This window comes from Yarrowia lipolytica, chromosome 1F (assembly GCF_001761485.1).
Source record: "Yarrowia lipolytica chromosome 1F, complete sequence".
Classification (NCBI taxonomy): Eukaryota; Fungi; Ascomycota; class Dipodascomycetes; order Dipodascales; genus Yarrowia; species Yarrowia lipolytica.
In genome coordinates this window covers 2768621-2781649 of record NC_090775.1, presented here as the reverse complement: position 1 = coordinate 2781649, position 13029 = coordinate 2768621, and the positions used below count along the sequence as shown (strand labels likewise).

At 48.7% G+C, this 13029-nt stretch overlaps 9 protein-coding genes across 9 annotated transcripts; 6 read left to right on the top strand and 3 right to left on the bottom strand.

Annotated features, from left to right (window-relative positions):
* Positions 1-362: 362 nt before the first annotated feature.
* Positions 363-1571, top strand: YALI1_F27812g (uncharacterized protein; the record flags this gene model as incomplete). Its single annotated transcript, XM_505686.3, has 1 exon — positions 363-1571. The coding sequence occupies one exon, from the start codon at positions 363-365 to the stop codon at positions 1569-1571; it is 1209 nt and encodes a 402-aa protein (XP_505686.3).
* A 64-nt stretch (positions 1572-1635) lies between these two features.
* YALI1_F27798g (uncharacterized protein) lies at positions 1636-1903 on the top strand (the record flags this gene model as incomplete). Its single annotated transcript, XM_068283451.1, has 2 exons — positions 1636-1713; positions 1757-1903. The coding sequence occupies 2 exons, from the start codon at positions 1636-1638 to the stop codon at positions 1901-1903; spliced, it is 225 nt and encodes a 74-aa protein (XP_068139552.1).
* Positions 1904-2451: 548 nt separating this feature from the next.
* On the top strand, positions 2452-4287 carry YALI1_F27791g (uncharacterized protein; the record flags this gene model as incomplete). The annotated part of the gene is made up of 1 exon (XM_505685.3): positions 2452-4287. The coding sequence occupies one exon, from the start codon at positions 2452-2454 to the stop codon at positions 4285-4287; it is 1836 nt and encodes a 611-aa protein (XP_505685.3).
* A 142-nt stretch (positions 4288-4429) lies between these two features.
* On the bottom strand, positions 4430-5546 carry YALI1_F27761g (uncharacterized protein; the record flags this gene model as incomplete). The annotated part of the gene is made up of 2 exons (XM_505684.3): positions 4430-5475; positions 5528-5546. The coding sequence occupies 2 exons, from the start codon at positions 5544-5546 to the stop codon at positions 4430-4432; spliced, it is 1065 nt and encodes a 354-aa protein (XP_505684.1).
* A 210-nt stretch (positions 5547-5756) lies between these two features.
* YALI1_F27758g (uncharacterized protein) lies at positions 5757-7349 on the top strand (the record flags this gene model as incomplete). The annotated part of the gene is made up of 1 exon (XM_505683.3): positions 5757-7349. One exon carries the CDS (start codon positions 5757-5759, stop codon positions 7347-7349), a length of 1593 nt encoding a protein of 530 aa, XP_505683.2.
* Positions 7350-8095: 746 nt separating this feature from the next.
* Positions 8096-8881, top strand: YALI1_F27731g (uncharacterized protein; the record flags this gene model as incomplete). The annotated part of the gene is made up of 2 exons (XM_068283450.1): positions 8096-8128; positions 8453-8881. 2 exons carry the CDS (start codon positions 8096-8098, stop codon positions 8879-8881), a joined length of 462 nt encoding a protein of 153 aa, XP_068139551.1.
* A 1166-nt stretch (positions 8882-10047) lies between these two features.
* On the top strand, positions 10048-11154 carry YALI1_F27716g (uncharacterized protein; the record flags this gene model as incomplete). Its single annotated transcript, XM_505681.3, has 1 exon — positions 10048-11154. The coding sequence occupies one exon, from the start codon at positions 10048-10050 to the stop codon at positions 11152-11154; it is 1107 nt and encodes a 368-aa protein (XP_505681.2).
* A 102-nt stretch (positions 11155-11256) lies between these two features.
* Positions 11257-11535, bottom strand: YALI1_F27701g (uncharacterized protein; the record flags this gene model as incomplete). Its single annotated transcript, XM_068283449.1, has 2 exons — positions 11257-11365; positions 11411-11535. 2 exons carry the CDS (start codon positions 11533-11535, stop codon positions 11257-11259), a joined length of 234 nt encoding a protein of 77 aa, XP_068139550.1.
* Positions 11536-11704: 169 nt separating this feature from the next.
* YALI1_F27692g (uncharacterized protein) lies at positions 11705-12418 on the bottom strand (the record flags this gene model as incomplete). Its single annotated transcript, XM_505680.1, has 1 exon — positions 11705-12418. One exon carries the CDS (start codon positions 12416-12418, stop codon positions 11705-11707), a length of 714 nt encoding a protein of 237 aa, XP_505680.1.
* Between the last annotated feature and the right edge of the window lie 611 nt (positions 12419-13029).

Genomic DNA, 13029 nt, shown 5'->3' with positions numbered 1-13029 from the left:
CCGGTATCATATTGTAGATGAGCACGTTACTTAGAGCTCTCTGGTGGTAAGGCCACAATCATTCTAGTTAGCCAACCTAGCTTCAATGGGAGGCCATAAATGATAGGCATTCGGAGGTCTCCTCGATATAATCAGATCCCTGCACAAGATCATACCACTGGGTGTCTATGTCACGTCTACTCGCATCAGCATAAAACCCCCATTGTTGGATTGGGTTCATCCAGGAAGCTTATTGGATAGAGCATGTGGGAAATATTTCTCGCAGATAATGCAGACAACAAACAAGCGGTTGTACTGAACTACAGATACTTGTTTATAACATCGTGATATCACATTACCAAAGACACACACATATTAACCCGATGGAAAACAGCCATGTGCAGTTAATAGAGTGGATCACCTCCAACGGTGGATATATCTCGCCCAAGTTGGAAATCCGAGAACTCCCTGGCCGAGGAAGAGGTCTTGTGGTAAATGATCGTGTATACCCCAATGAGCGTCTGATTCACCTAAAGCTTCGCCAGCTGCTCAATTACTCTTCGATCCATAACGCAATGGTAGACGGCGGCCACCTGTCAGAAACAGAGTACCGTAGCATGTCGGCCCATCAGGTGTTAGCTCTATTCCTTGTGATCCAGCAGAGCTTAGGGTCCAAAAGTGACTGGAAGGCTTTCATGGGGCTGTTGCCAGACAGAAAAGAAGGCTTCCTGGATGTGCCATTGCAATGGTCCAAGGAGGATCAGGACTCGCTGACTCCGGAGGGCATTGTGGTGTTGAAAAAGACACTGGACACGTTCGAGGCAGACTACGACAAGACCAAGACGTTTGTGGCCAAGTACGACTCGGATCCGAGAGACGCCTATCTCTGGGCATGGCTCTGTGTGAACTCTCGTTGTCTATACTTTGATCTTACGTTGACTACGGGTAAAAAAGACGCGCAGGAAGTGCCTGATAACATTACATTGGCTCCGTATGTTGATCTAATCAATCACTCGGTAGAGTCAGGACCCACCCACTGCCAACTCAAGACTAGCTCCATTGGCTTTGAGATTCTTTGCGGCCAGAGAGGATATACGGCGGACGAAGAAATCTTCTTATGCTACGGACCCCGATCAAACTCAGTGCTTTTGTGCGAGTACGGTTTCACCGTTCCTGAAAACCCATGGGATGATGTCGATATCAGCGATGCATTGGAGAACACCTTCTTGACCAAACAGCATGAGACTGTTCTCAGGGAGATGGGCTATTACGGCGAGTACACCCTGTTGCCAGATTCTATATCGTTCCGTACCCAGGTTGCATTTGCAGCTATCCACTTTCTCCAGTCAGCCGAACCCGCTAATGCACGACTGCTAAAGCTCTTTGTGGATGGAAAACTAGGCACACAGCGTTTCCAGAACACCATGAAGGCAGGCTTGAGGGATATTCTTACTACTTCAGCCCAGGAGACAGAGGCTATTCTTGCGTCTTCTGCCAAACTACGATCCTGTGTGGAAATTTTGCATCAGAGTCGGTTGAAGATTATCCAGTCGCTACTGGCGGACTTAACATCAATTGTCGGGGCTACTTAGATCTTCACCTCAAAGCCACGGCGCTCCGTAACCAGCCGGAAGTAGCCTAATGAACATATGATACATGTATTTTTCATTGTTGCACTTACGCAGTATGATCGAGCAGCGTTTCCTACCAAAGGCAAGGTTCAATGAGCATTGTGTCGCCCGTTTCTTTTGCTCAGAATACAAAATTAAGCCTGTAGTTTCTCTTTCGTCTCAAAAGTTTCTCAGCGTTAAATTTCCATTGTTGGCGTGTGGGGGGAAGAAAGGGACGCGATGATCTCGGCACGCGACCCAACAGTGAAGGCTGTGTCCGCCAAAGGTGTCGACTGAACAACCGAGGTGAGTGACGAGCTTGCTGTGCACATTTGCCTGGAGGATTTCTCTATGTAGGCACACGCGGTCCTGATTTGCTCTCAACTCTGGTAGATTTCAACTTTATGTCACCAGGAATCTTGTTGATGTTCCTCCAACCTCCTGGTCTTGGCGTGTGGTAAATTCCTGTTTTGCCTTGCTCACCGGCGCGCCGACCAAGTTTGGCTTTCGCTAGCCCCTGATATTAGAACCTACGCATATAAGGACGCATCAACGCTGCAGGACACTGATGAGAAAAACCCACAAGCCTAGTGGAAATGTAAATTTATTTGGTGAGAAAACCGGGTATACCTGGAGATCGTGGGAAATGAAAAGCCGAGAGAAAATGAAAAGCCGACAGGTCCCTAGTCGAAAACAAAAAGTGCACATGACGGTTAACCCCCAATGTCGAAGCTTAGCGTGAAAAAAAAAGACGATGAGATTGATTAGATCAGGGTTGGAATCAAGGTAGATAAAGACCTCGTCGCCCTGTGGTGCATGCTAGTGCTACAGAAACTATTCCTTTCGACATACCGGCTATTCAATGCAGAGCTTCAAGCACTACCTACAAGTCGTATTCAACCCTCAGGTGGAGAGAGCCCACGACGAAGACGACACCAACGTCACTGACGGTGTCAAGGAGATGGAGCACCTGAACAAAATCTTCTCCAAGACGGAGTTGGTCTTTGCATGGTGTTCACTCCTGTTAGTTTCTGTTTGCATTGCTCTTGAATCTCAGACTGTTAACGTCTACTCGACCTTCGCTACTTCACATTTCAACGAGCTTTCTCTTCTTTCAGCACTGGCAGTTGTCAAGTCTGTCATGTACACCGCCTCGCGACCCACTGTCGCCAAACTTGCAGATGTTCTAGGTCGATTTGAGGCTCTTGTTATTTCTGTGGTGTTCTTCACAGTTGGGTTTATCATGTTAGCAGCCTGTCAGAACATTGGAACATATTTTGCCGCTCATATCTTCTACGTCTCGGGCCAAGTAGGCATCCAGTTCATGGAGCAAGTGTTCGCGGCAGACACTTCAAGCCTTAAGAACCGAATGTTCTTCGTTTCGCTTCCCAACTTTGCGTATCTCTTCGCCCCATGGATCGCTGCTCCTATTACAAACGCCATCACCAAGCATTCCACTTGGAGATGGGGTTACGGAATGTGGTGCATTGTTATGCCAGTTGTGGCCATTCCTGTCTGTGGTATCATGCTACGGCTGAAGTTCAAGGCCCGAAGGCTGGGTCTCGAATACGGAAAGTCGGTGCGAAACTTCAAAGAGACCATGCGACAGTTTGACTTCATCGGTTTGATTCTCTTCACTGGAGGTCTGACTCTTTTGTTCTTAGCCGTCACACTTGCTACGGGTCCCAAGTCCTGGTCCCAGGCACACATTCTTGCCATGATTGTCATTGGACCTATTCTCTTGGTGGTTTTCCCATTCTGGGAAATGGTTCCCAAGTACCCCTTCATGCCCTTCTACATCATCAAGAACAGAACCATGTTCACCTGCTGCTTCCTCATCTGTTGCTACTCTATTGCATACTTCCTTTACGGAACCTATTACATGCCCTGGCTTATGGTGTGTAAGAACTTGTCCGTCACTGCTGCCACCAACACTTCTGTATGTTTTGTTGTCGCTTCCACTGTCTCCTCCTTTGTGGGAGCTGCCTACACAAAGCTCACAAACAAGGTCAAGCCAGTTGTTTGTGCTGGTGCAGCCATCTACCTGCTTGGTCTCGGTCTGACATACCACTACCGACAACCTCACCATCATCTTGGCCAGTTTATCGTTGCCCAGTGTGTGGAGGGTGTAGGATCGGGCATGATGCAGATGCCCATGCTTGTCATGCTCCAGTCTGTGGTGTCCCATAAGAATGTGGTTTCTTCCACAGCCATCTACCTGTCCATCATGACGGTTGGAACCATTATCGGGGAAGCTATTGCCGGCTCTATGTACCGACAATCCTACCCCAAACAGCTGGCCATTTTCGCCCCCTTCCTAACCCCTGCTCAGAACCATCTGGTTGCAAACAACATTGGAGCTGCTCTCAAATACAAATGGCAGACACCAGAGCGAATGATGATTGTTACGGCCTTTAATGACGTCTACCGACGAATGCTATACCCGCCTATTATTGTGGCTTCCTTCATCTTCGTTGGAACCCTGACTCTTCCTGACGTCAATGTCAGCCTGATGGATGATGCCCAGAACAACACCGACGGTGAGAATGCTATGCCTCACATCAAGGGAGACTCGGAATCCGAGTCTATGGACGATGGCATGGGCGTCCACCATGATTCTGAAGACATCGAAGCCCTTGCAGGAACCACTTCCTCCGAGGAGGCCTCCTTCGGTGCTGAAGAAGAGAAAAAGATCTAAACAGTGATGATCTAAACCAGAAGCAGAAATGACCTTATGATGTAACGATTAAAAAAAGTAATAAATGATGTGTTTAACGAGTTATCATGTACCGTAGCATTCTTTTTATTCCATGCAATATCTATATATACAAATTAGACTGTTAAAACTTGTTGAAGTCCTGCTGTGCGTTCACCAGGTTGTATAGCATGAGGTTGGCGGTGATGGGTTTCTTGTACTTGTTACCCATATCCATAAGAAACTTGTTGATGTATCTGATCTCTGTGACTCGATTGTTCCGCACATCTTCTCTCATCGAGGATGAGTTATCGTGAGTCAGCTGTAACACCTTGTTGATGAGCTCATTCAGTCTCTGGGGCTTGAGCGCAGAAGAAATCAAAGCAGGGTTAATCTGATGTCCAATGGTATCAAGCAAATATTCTCGGAGAATGATGCTGGACTCAAACACCACTGTATTGATGATGGTGCTAGTCGCGTAGCTATCCAGCAACTGGCCATTGTTGCAGTCCATGAGGGCAGTGAGAGGGTTAACACACGCATTAACAACCAACTTCTGGCTCTGTTTCAGCAGCAATTCGGGATATGGCATAGTATCCTGGCATCCCAGAGTAGGTGAGGACTGCAGAATCTCCTCGAAGGGATTCTCCTCCAACAAGGTTCCAGGAGCCACAGCCATGTCAATCTGACCCTGGCCGGCGTGTCTGTACTCGTAGAATGGCGACGGCAATCTGTGCGCTCCGTGTGTAGTGACTCCAAAGAATATGTGAGGTTTATCGTCCTCATTCAGCCATACCTTGGCGTCCATTTGTTCCTTCAGTCCCATTCCGTTTTGCAGAAACAACATAGCAGTGTTGCAGTCGATAGCGTCCCTGTAGTTGAATAATGCGCTGAGTGTGCTCTGGGCCTTTGTTGTGACGATAATATGACTCAGTGGCTCCTTGATCTGGTCTGGAGTCATGGTCTCGATTTTAATGCCTTCCCCAGTCAGCAATGGCTCGGTGTTGTAATTGTGGCGAATACCAAACTGCGACAGAGGCGTGTCATTGCCGCAAAAGTAGACTGACGAGCCTCGCTTCTTGAAGTCCATCTGTCGAGCTGCATCTCTCAGCATCAACACGGGGGCGACGACTTGAGCCTTGGCCAGGTTGTACGCCAGCAGAGATCCGATTGAACCTGCTCCCAGAATGTCTGTATTAGTGTCATGGTGGGTATGTCTGTCACTTGTTGTTCTTGTACTCACGAACTTTCGGTAAACTCATGGTGTAGACGGTTGCCGGTTAAGCTGGATTTGGATGCTATATCTGGTTATGCAATTACAGTATTTACAGTGCTTCGGTTTCAGTCTTTTTTCGACATGTCTGCTGCATGAACAAATCACCCAACGTCTATTTATCGTTAGTGTACACCGGCATAAAGGTGATAATTTGTACTGCAGGTGAACCCGGCCAAACAGCCCAGCAGCAACGACAATGAACCGATTGCCCTCCCGCCTGGGCCGAATGCGGATGCCCGCTGCGCGAAGCTACTCGATCTTCGCCCGAACGTCCTCCAAAAAGTCGCTGCCGAACCCCAAGGGTGAGCCCTCGGCAGCACCTGATTCTGGCAAGACCGGCAAGAAACAGCCCTTTGTGCATGACTACTCGGTGCGACCCACGACTTACGTGTACCGAATGGAGGACAATGCGGAGTCGTTCAGCAAGTACCCTCTGATGACATCCAAGAAGCTGTCTAAGAGCTCCTCACGGCCCAGAGGAGTCCGAATGACCGCCAAGGACTTCATGGACGACTCTCTTTACAACCCCTACTACGGCTACTTCTCCCGGAACGTGGAGATTTTCACCACCGACAAACCGTTCGATTACACGAATATCAATGATGTGGACGACTTCCTCAACACGTGGACCGGAGAGTACTCCAAATACGCAGCTAACAGCCCGACTTTGACGGGTAAAACAAAAGATACGAGCCATTCGGGTACCTTTCCCGCTCAGGACAAGGACTTCACATCGAGGGGCGCCTCGAAACAGCTGTGGCATACCCCCACCGAGCTGTTCAAGCCTTACTACGGAGAGGCTCTGGCACGATACTTGCTGGTCAACTACAAGCTCTCGCTATACCCCTACAAGGATCTGATCATCTACGAAATGGGAGGAGGTAACGGTACGCTCATGACCAACATTCTCGACTATATTCGAGATACTCAGCCCGAGGTATACGAGCGAACCCGATACAAGGTCATTGAGATTTCCGACCAGCTGGCTCACAAGCAGCAGAGTGCTCTGCACACCAAGGCGTCCGAGACCGGTCATCGGTCCAAGGTCGAGATCATCAACAAGTCGATTTTTGATTGGAAGGAGCCCGTCAACGACCCCTGCTTCTTTGTCGCCCTCGAAGTTTTTGACAACTTTGCCCACGATATCGTCCGATACGATAACCGAACTTTGCAGCCCTACCAGGGTCATGTTCTGGTTGATGCCAATGGAGACTTCCACGAGGTGTATACTCAGAAGCTCGACGAATGGACCAAGCTTTTCCTTCAGATCCGAACGGAGGCTCTTGAGGACTACTCTCCCGATAGCAGACTCGGTTTCCATCCTCTGTCTACCCCTTGGCTTTACAAAGAGGCCCGAAACCTCATGTGGCCCTTCCACTCTGAACTGTCTGACCCCGAGTTCATCCCCACTCGATACCTCGAGTTCCTGTATATTCTCAAGAAGTACTTCCCCCAGGCTAGATTGCTGTCTTCTGATTTCACACATCTGCCCGAGACCACCACTTCACGGTTCTCCGGATACAACTCTCCTGTGGTTCAGACAGTGCTTGACAACCAGATGGTCACCACTAACACACATATGGTTCTGCAGGGTTACTTCGATATTCTCTTCCCCACCGACTTTGAGCTTGCTGCGCAGCTTCTTCGTCACGTGTGTGGCAGAGTGCCTGAGATTTCTACCCATCAGGAGTTCTTGGAACAATGGGCCGACCTTGATGCAACCACTACAAAGACCGGTGAGAACCCCATGACCAGTTTCTACCGAAACGCTGCCTTCCTCACCAATTAAGAGGGGCTACAGTAATCACAAGGTTATGATTACTGCTAATAGTCACGAGGGAGTTCGGAGGGGGGAAAAAAACATCTGATCTGTAGCTGTAGATGGGCTATATCTGGTAATATGGTGAATGCGTGACAGTCTGAAAATGCCAGCTCTCCACATTATCAATGCATATATGTATATAGAAATTTAATTTGTCAGTTAAGCACTAGAAGAATTGACAATAAAACCACAGTTGCAGGGTTAAATTACTCCACTTTTTTAGTGCGGATCGTGACGTCTCACCGCTGTTTTAACATCACCACTATTTATAGTTGGTCAGTGTGCCCCTTTTATGCACGTGACCGCACCAACTTACCCGGAAGTATAAGCTCCCGCAACGTACAGCTGGCAACACCTCACCCAAGTTCTCAGCTACACACAACCTATTCATTAAAAATGGTGAGTAAACAACGTGGAGTCAACCCGGATTTCGACCTGCGGGCAATGCAATTGGGCGAATTGGGCACTTGAGAGATCTGGTTGGAGTCTACAGAATGATCCTTGTGTCATAACGACGACATCGACGACTTGGAATTTAATGGCGCTTGGGGTTTGGGGTTCGGGACTCATGGCATCATGGGGGTGTGATAAGACGAGCATCGACAATTTGAACGATCCGAGAAAGACAGTCATGACACCACCAAACTACATGGCAACTGCAAGAATGATGACCCCCTTCTGGTGATGTCACTTTGTCTGCGTTTACAAGATTGATGTTTCAACCATGTTGCTCGAAAAGCACAATGGTGTGTCGTATGTCTCATCGGCTGTCACGGTGATACCCAAGCGTATGACCATCCAGCCACGTCTTTGCCGCCTCGCGCCTATTGTACCTTCTTTCGTCTGATTCTTGTTGGTTCGGCATATGACCCTCTCGATATGCGGCTTCTGCCACAAAGGCCCCAGTATTGCCCTTTAACTTTTGAAGCACGAGAACAATGGGGTGATGGAAAACATGCTCGCCGTTGTAGCATGCGATGAAGCAGGTCGATATGGAAGGGGAATATTCAGAGCAAGTGGAGATTTATATATGTGATGGAACACAACGTTGTCATACATAGCTAACTCAGTCCCGATCCGGTGTTGCCGTTAACGACTCTGCCCTCCAGGCTTTCAACGAGCTCAAGCTCGGCAAGAAGGTCACCTTCATCATTTACAAGATCAACGATGCCAAGACCGAGATTGTTGTCGAGGAGGAGGGAACCACCGACTCTTACGACACCTTCCTCGGCAAGCTGCCCGAGAACGACTGCCGATACGCCGTCTACGACTTTGAGTACGAGATCTCCAGCGGTGAGGGTAAGCGATCCAAGCTTGTCTTCTTCACCTGGTCTCCCGATACCGCTCCTGTCCGAAGCAAGATGATCTACGCCTCTTCCAAGGACTCTCTCCGACGGGCTCTTACCGGTATCTCCACCGAGATCCAGGGTACTGACTTCTCCGAGGTTGCTTACGAATCTGTTCTCGAGCGAGTTTCTCGAGGAGCCGGTTCTCACTAAGTATGAAATGTATATTGTGACATGTTTTATAATTACTCCGCCACGGTGTAGCGCTAGGAGGGGTGCGTTAAAGACGCTCCCTGTCAGTCTCAGTTTTTAGGCTGCTTCAGTGGGGTGGAACGCCGATAGCAATAACGTGTGCAACGTGCGTGAGACTAAAAAGTGGGTGATGTGATATCGACTTTTACAATCAGTGTGGCAAAGACGAAGAGAGGATATAAAAAAAGGAAATGTAGCCCTACGAAGCAAATAACTCTTTGTATAGTGTGGCTGGCTTTCTGAGTACGGCGGCAACCATCATTGACAGTCTATACGTGCTGGGCATTGGCGTGTCTTGGTATGGTTCTGCGGTTAGCCAGGGTTACTATAAGTTTTTGATAGTGCGAAAATCGCAGAGTGACTAGACACTGCCATGATGTGTAAGGGTTGATAATTCGCGTCTTTGGTCCTCGGTGACTAATTAAGATCTACCCCCGGGTGCCAAGTAAGAGACATGGGAAGGCTAAAAAACACAAATTGCTAGACTAATTAATTCTTGGCGAAATAAAGAGAGTAGCGACAAAGAGGCAGGTGTACGGGCGACAGACAAAGTAAGGTACCGAAATATAGTCCATGCTGGGGTTGCCTAATGGGACGAGGAGCCGAGGGCCGGCGTCTGGGACGCCCACAAACATCTCTAGAATGACCTTGAGCTGTGGATACGAGCCTCGTGGATAAGCTTCTTTATACTTGGGTTCATGACAGTGAGGCTGAGGGTCATGTGAGTTAATGTGCAAATCTTGGCGGATTATGCAAGGTGGTGGGTGTTGATATAAAAGCATGCAACCGCTTTTTTACGATAAAAACGAGCCGATCGCCTCTAGACTGGTACTCTAAAAGTCCCCAGGTGTATTTTTCCTGCATCTGCCATTCTTCTGGAACCTCTTTCGCCCAAAGGTTTCCTGTTGTGGACACAGCCGCTCGTTTCGTGCACATCCGTTCGCCCTCTGAATTGTTTTACTGACACATCGAAGTGCCGGTTCAAGTACAGACAGCTTACAGTACACAGACAAAGAACCTCCATCCATTTGTTTCTGTTTGCAGAAAGGGCCTTCTTAAACCTCCACACGCACAACATCTACATATCACCCGACAGCATATAGGTCTCTGCATCTACCTGGCCTAAAATGTCTACCACCGCGTCGATCACAATCTTGACAGGGACACCCACAAATACACCGGCTACGCCTACGACCTTCAACACTTTAGTCACCTCACTAACGGCCACTCTAGGACCCACATCAACTCAAAGTGGGCCTCCTTCTGGTGTCCCCACAAACCCAAACTCTCAGCAACAACGCAACACTTCTACTACACAGAACTATCTGTTCTTCATTGCCCTCGCTCTTGGAATTGTCTTTGTCAATCTCTGGATCATTCTGGGCATCCGGTTCCTATATCGACGACGCCAGCGACAACGAGCTGTGTCGGATCCTGAGAACCAATCTCCCGATCCCATGATTCCCATGATTGCCCGCGGTATGGTGATGACAGGAGGCCATCCCAGAGCCAGGCAGCGAAGGAAGCGACAAAAGAAGGTGGTGTCGCTGGCATTCATGGACGACAACTTCCCTATGACACGCTACGCCGACTGGAAAAACGGTACATACACCAACGAAAAGCGCGTGGACGAAAAGGTACTGGAGAAAGAAGTCGCAGAAAGAAACATGACAGAAAAGGAAATGGAGGCTTTCAGCGATGACGCTATTGAAGACTCCGCAAACCACACTACCATCGTCGTGGAGGAGGATATCGGTAATGTGGGATTTTTGTCGTTATCTAACTCTGCAGGTGCATCTGCGTTATCGCTCACGGAAACAAACTCTAGAACCGACAGAGTGGAGCCACCTTCAGATCCCGATACGTGTGCGATTTGCATCGAGCAGCTAGAGGACTGTGATGAGATCCGTGTGCTTAAGTGCAACCACGTGTTTCACTTCTCTTGCATCACTCCCTGGATGACTAATCGAAATGCGTCTTGTCCGCTGTGCAAGACACAATATTACATTCCCCCACCCCCTCCCATGCCTGACTGGCTGGCTAGCAATGGGCAGGTCCCCACACCAACTGTAGATACTAGGGTCACTAGTACAGCTACAGCCACCACCACGACGACCTCAGGGTCAGATGATAGCCCCTCATTGTCCTCGCAGACGCAGATACCTCTTGCAGAACTGCCGCCTGCAGCAACCTCTCGACTGTCGCGTTTCAAGAGGGTCATGAGGCTGACGTGAGCCAGTGTGCCCAAGATAATTCAGGCTGGATGATGGGTTATTTTTTCTTGGTTAGGCAAGCTACTCGCTAATTTTTCCATGGGTCTCATTGTCTATTATTTATTATCGAGACCTTCCCTCTCGCACAGGTTTTAACTGCAAGATCGCACATGGTACTTGTAGTGTAAATAGGATTAACTTATATATAGCTACTCCAGAACGAGAACAAGTACTTGTACGATAGAGAAATATAGGGCAAGTATATAGCTACTCGTACTTGTATGAGTGCTTATAGGGGTCTGCGCGAGAGTGTCTGAATAATGCTTCGCACAATCTGCCCTTATTCGATGTTGTGGCTGGCTCATCTCCCCACATGACCGGCTCATCCGCATTATACAGCATCGCAATTCAAACGGTGTGAGAATAAGGATATACGCAAGTTAAACAAAGCACACAGGGCGGACTGGTCAAGAACATAAAAAAACATCAATATTTATTGGCTTCATATATACAACACTTTGGTTTAAATAAATACAGGTGATACGTACTAAAGGTTCTTGGAATTGGCTGATTAAAGCGTGTCTCCAACATACTCCTCGCCAGGCACAATCTTCTTGTGATCCGCGGGGTTGGCGGCTGACTCGTACAGCGTCACGACGGGGGCTCGGTTAAGTTCCTTGAATTCGCCACGTAGACCAATGTAAAGAATTCGGGTCACGTCCTCGCCGTAGTTGTCCTCCACAAACAGCGTCAGACTCGTGATGTTGGACCACTGGGCCCGCGAAAGTGCATATTCAGCAATACCCTCTTCATCCAGAGACGACGACGTAGGGGCGACCTCAATGGAGTGATCCAGAGTGCCTCCGACCCCCTCGGGATGCTCGATCACATGGTTGGCAGTGAGATCGGAGGCGGTGGAAAAGTCGAGGTCATCTCTGTTCTTGAATAGCTTCATGTGTCGAGGGGCAGAGTCGTCGTTGGTGGTTCGAATGAGCAGCGAGTGGATCTTGCACAGACCCGTGAATGGCACGTGGATAAGAAGCTGCTCGTCCACGTCACTCTCCAGGTACTTGGAGGTGTCCAGACGGGACTCCCAGTCCTTGAAGACAGAGGCTCCGGCTCCCTCTTCAGACTCGTTCAGGGTTCGGATGCCAGCGTGCGAAATCCGATTATACAGAGTCTGAGCCGAAGAGGTATGGGGCTGGGGAACGTGACTGTGGTCGTGTCCATGGTCGTGGCCGTGGTCACCGTGATCGTGTTCAACGTGTTCAGAATGGCAGTCCATATGGTTCTGTTTGAAAGCTGGAGTTTAGGCTGTTTATGATATGCACTTGGTCCGCACTAACTTTGGATATTTTGGTATAAGATTCGGTATCGTTATCTGAGGTTATGAGCACCGGTGAGATGAAGGGTGTGCCTGAGGCCGATACTGCGTAGTGTAGAATGTTGGTAGTGGTAGATGCTTCATATTGGGTTGCGTTTTTTTTCCCGGATATATTTAGTGGCGATATTCTACTGCGAGGGTCTGAAACAGGCTCCATGACTAGCTCAACATTAATTGCTAGGCATCCGAAGTTCTAGACCCTTCTTGTGGGCCGTGCGCAAGAGGAGGAATTTTGAGTTATTCAACCTGGAAGAGATTACTTGATGTTTTAGGCTACTGTTTAGTTAACGACTAGGAAAAGCGTCAGTAATGCCAATCGGGAAATGAGGTCGTATAGCGATACCAGGAAGGTGGTAAGGATCTTGGTCTACGCCAGCTACCTCATTGCCTTGCTTCTGTAACACCCTCTTACTACAAGAGCAACGCTATTTCTCTGCTGGCTTAATGAGCTGTCCGTCCCAAACTCCCCCACAACGCAAACTCAAGTGTGTACGTGCATGAAATTTCACACT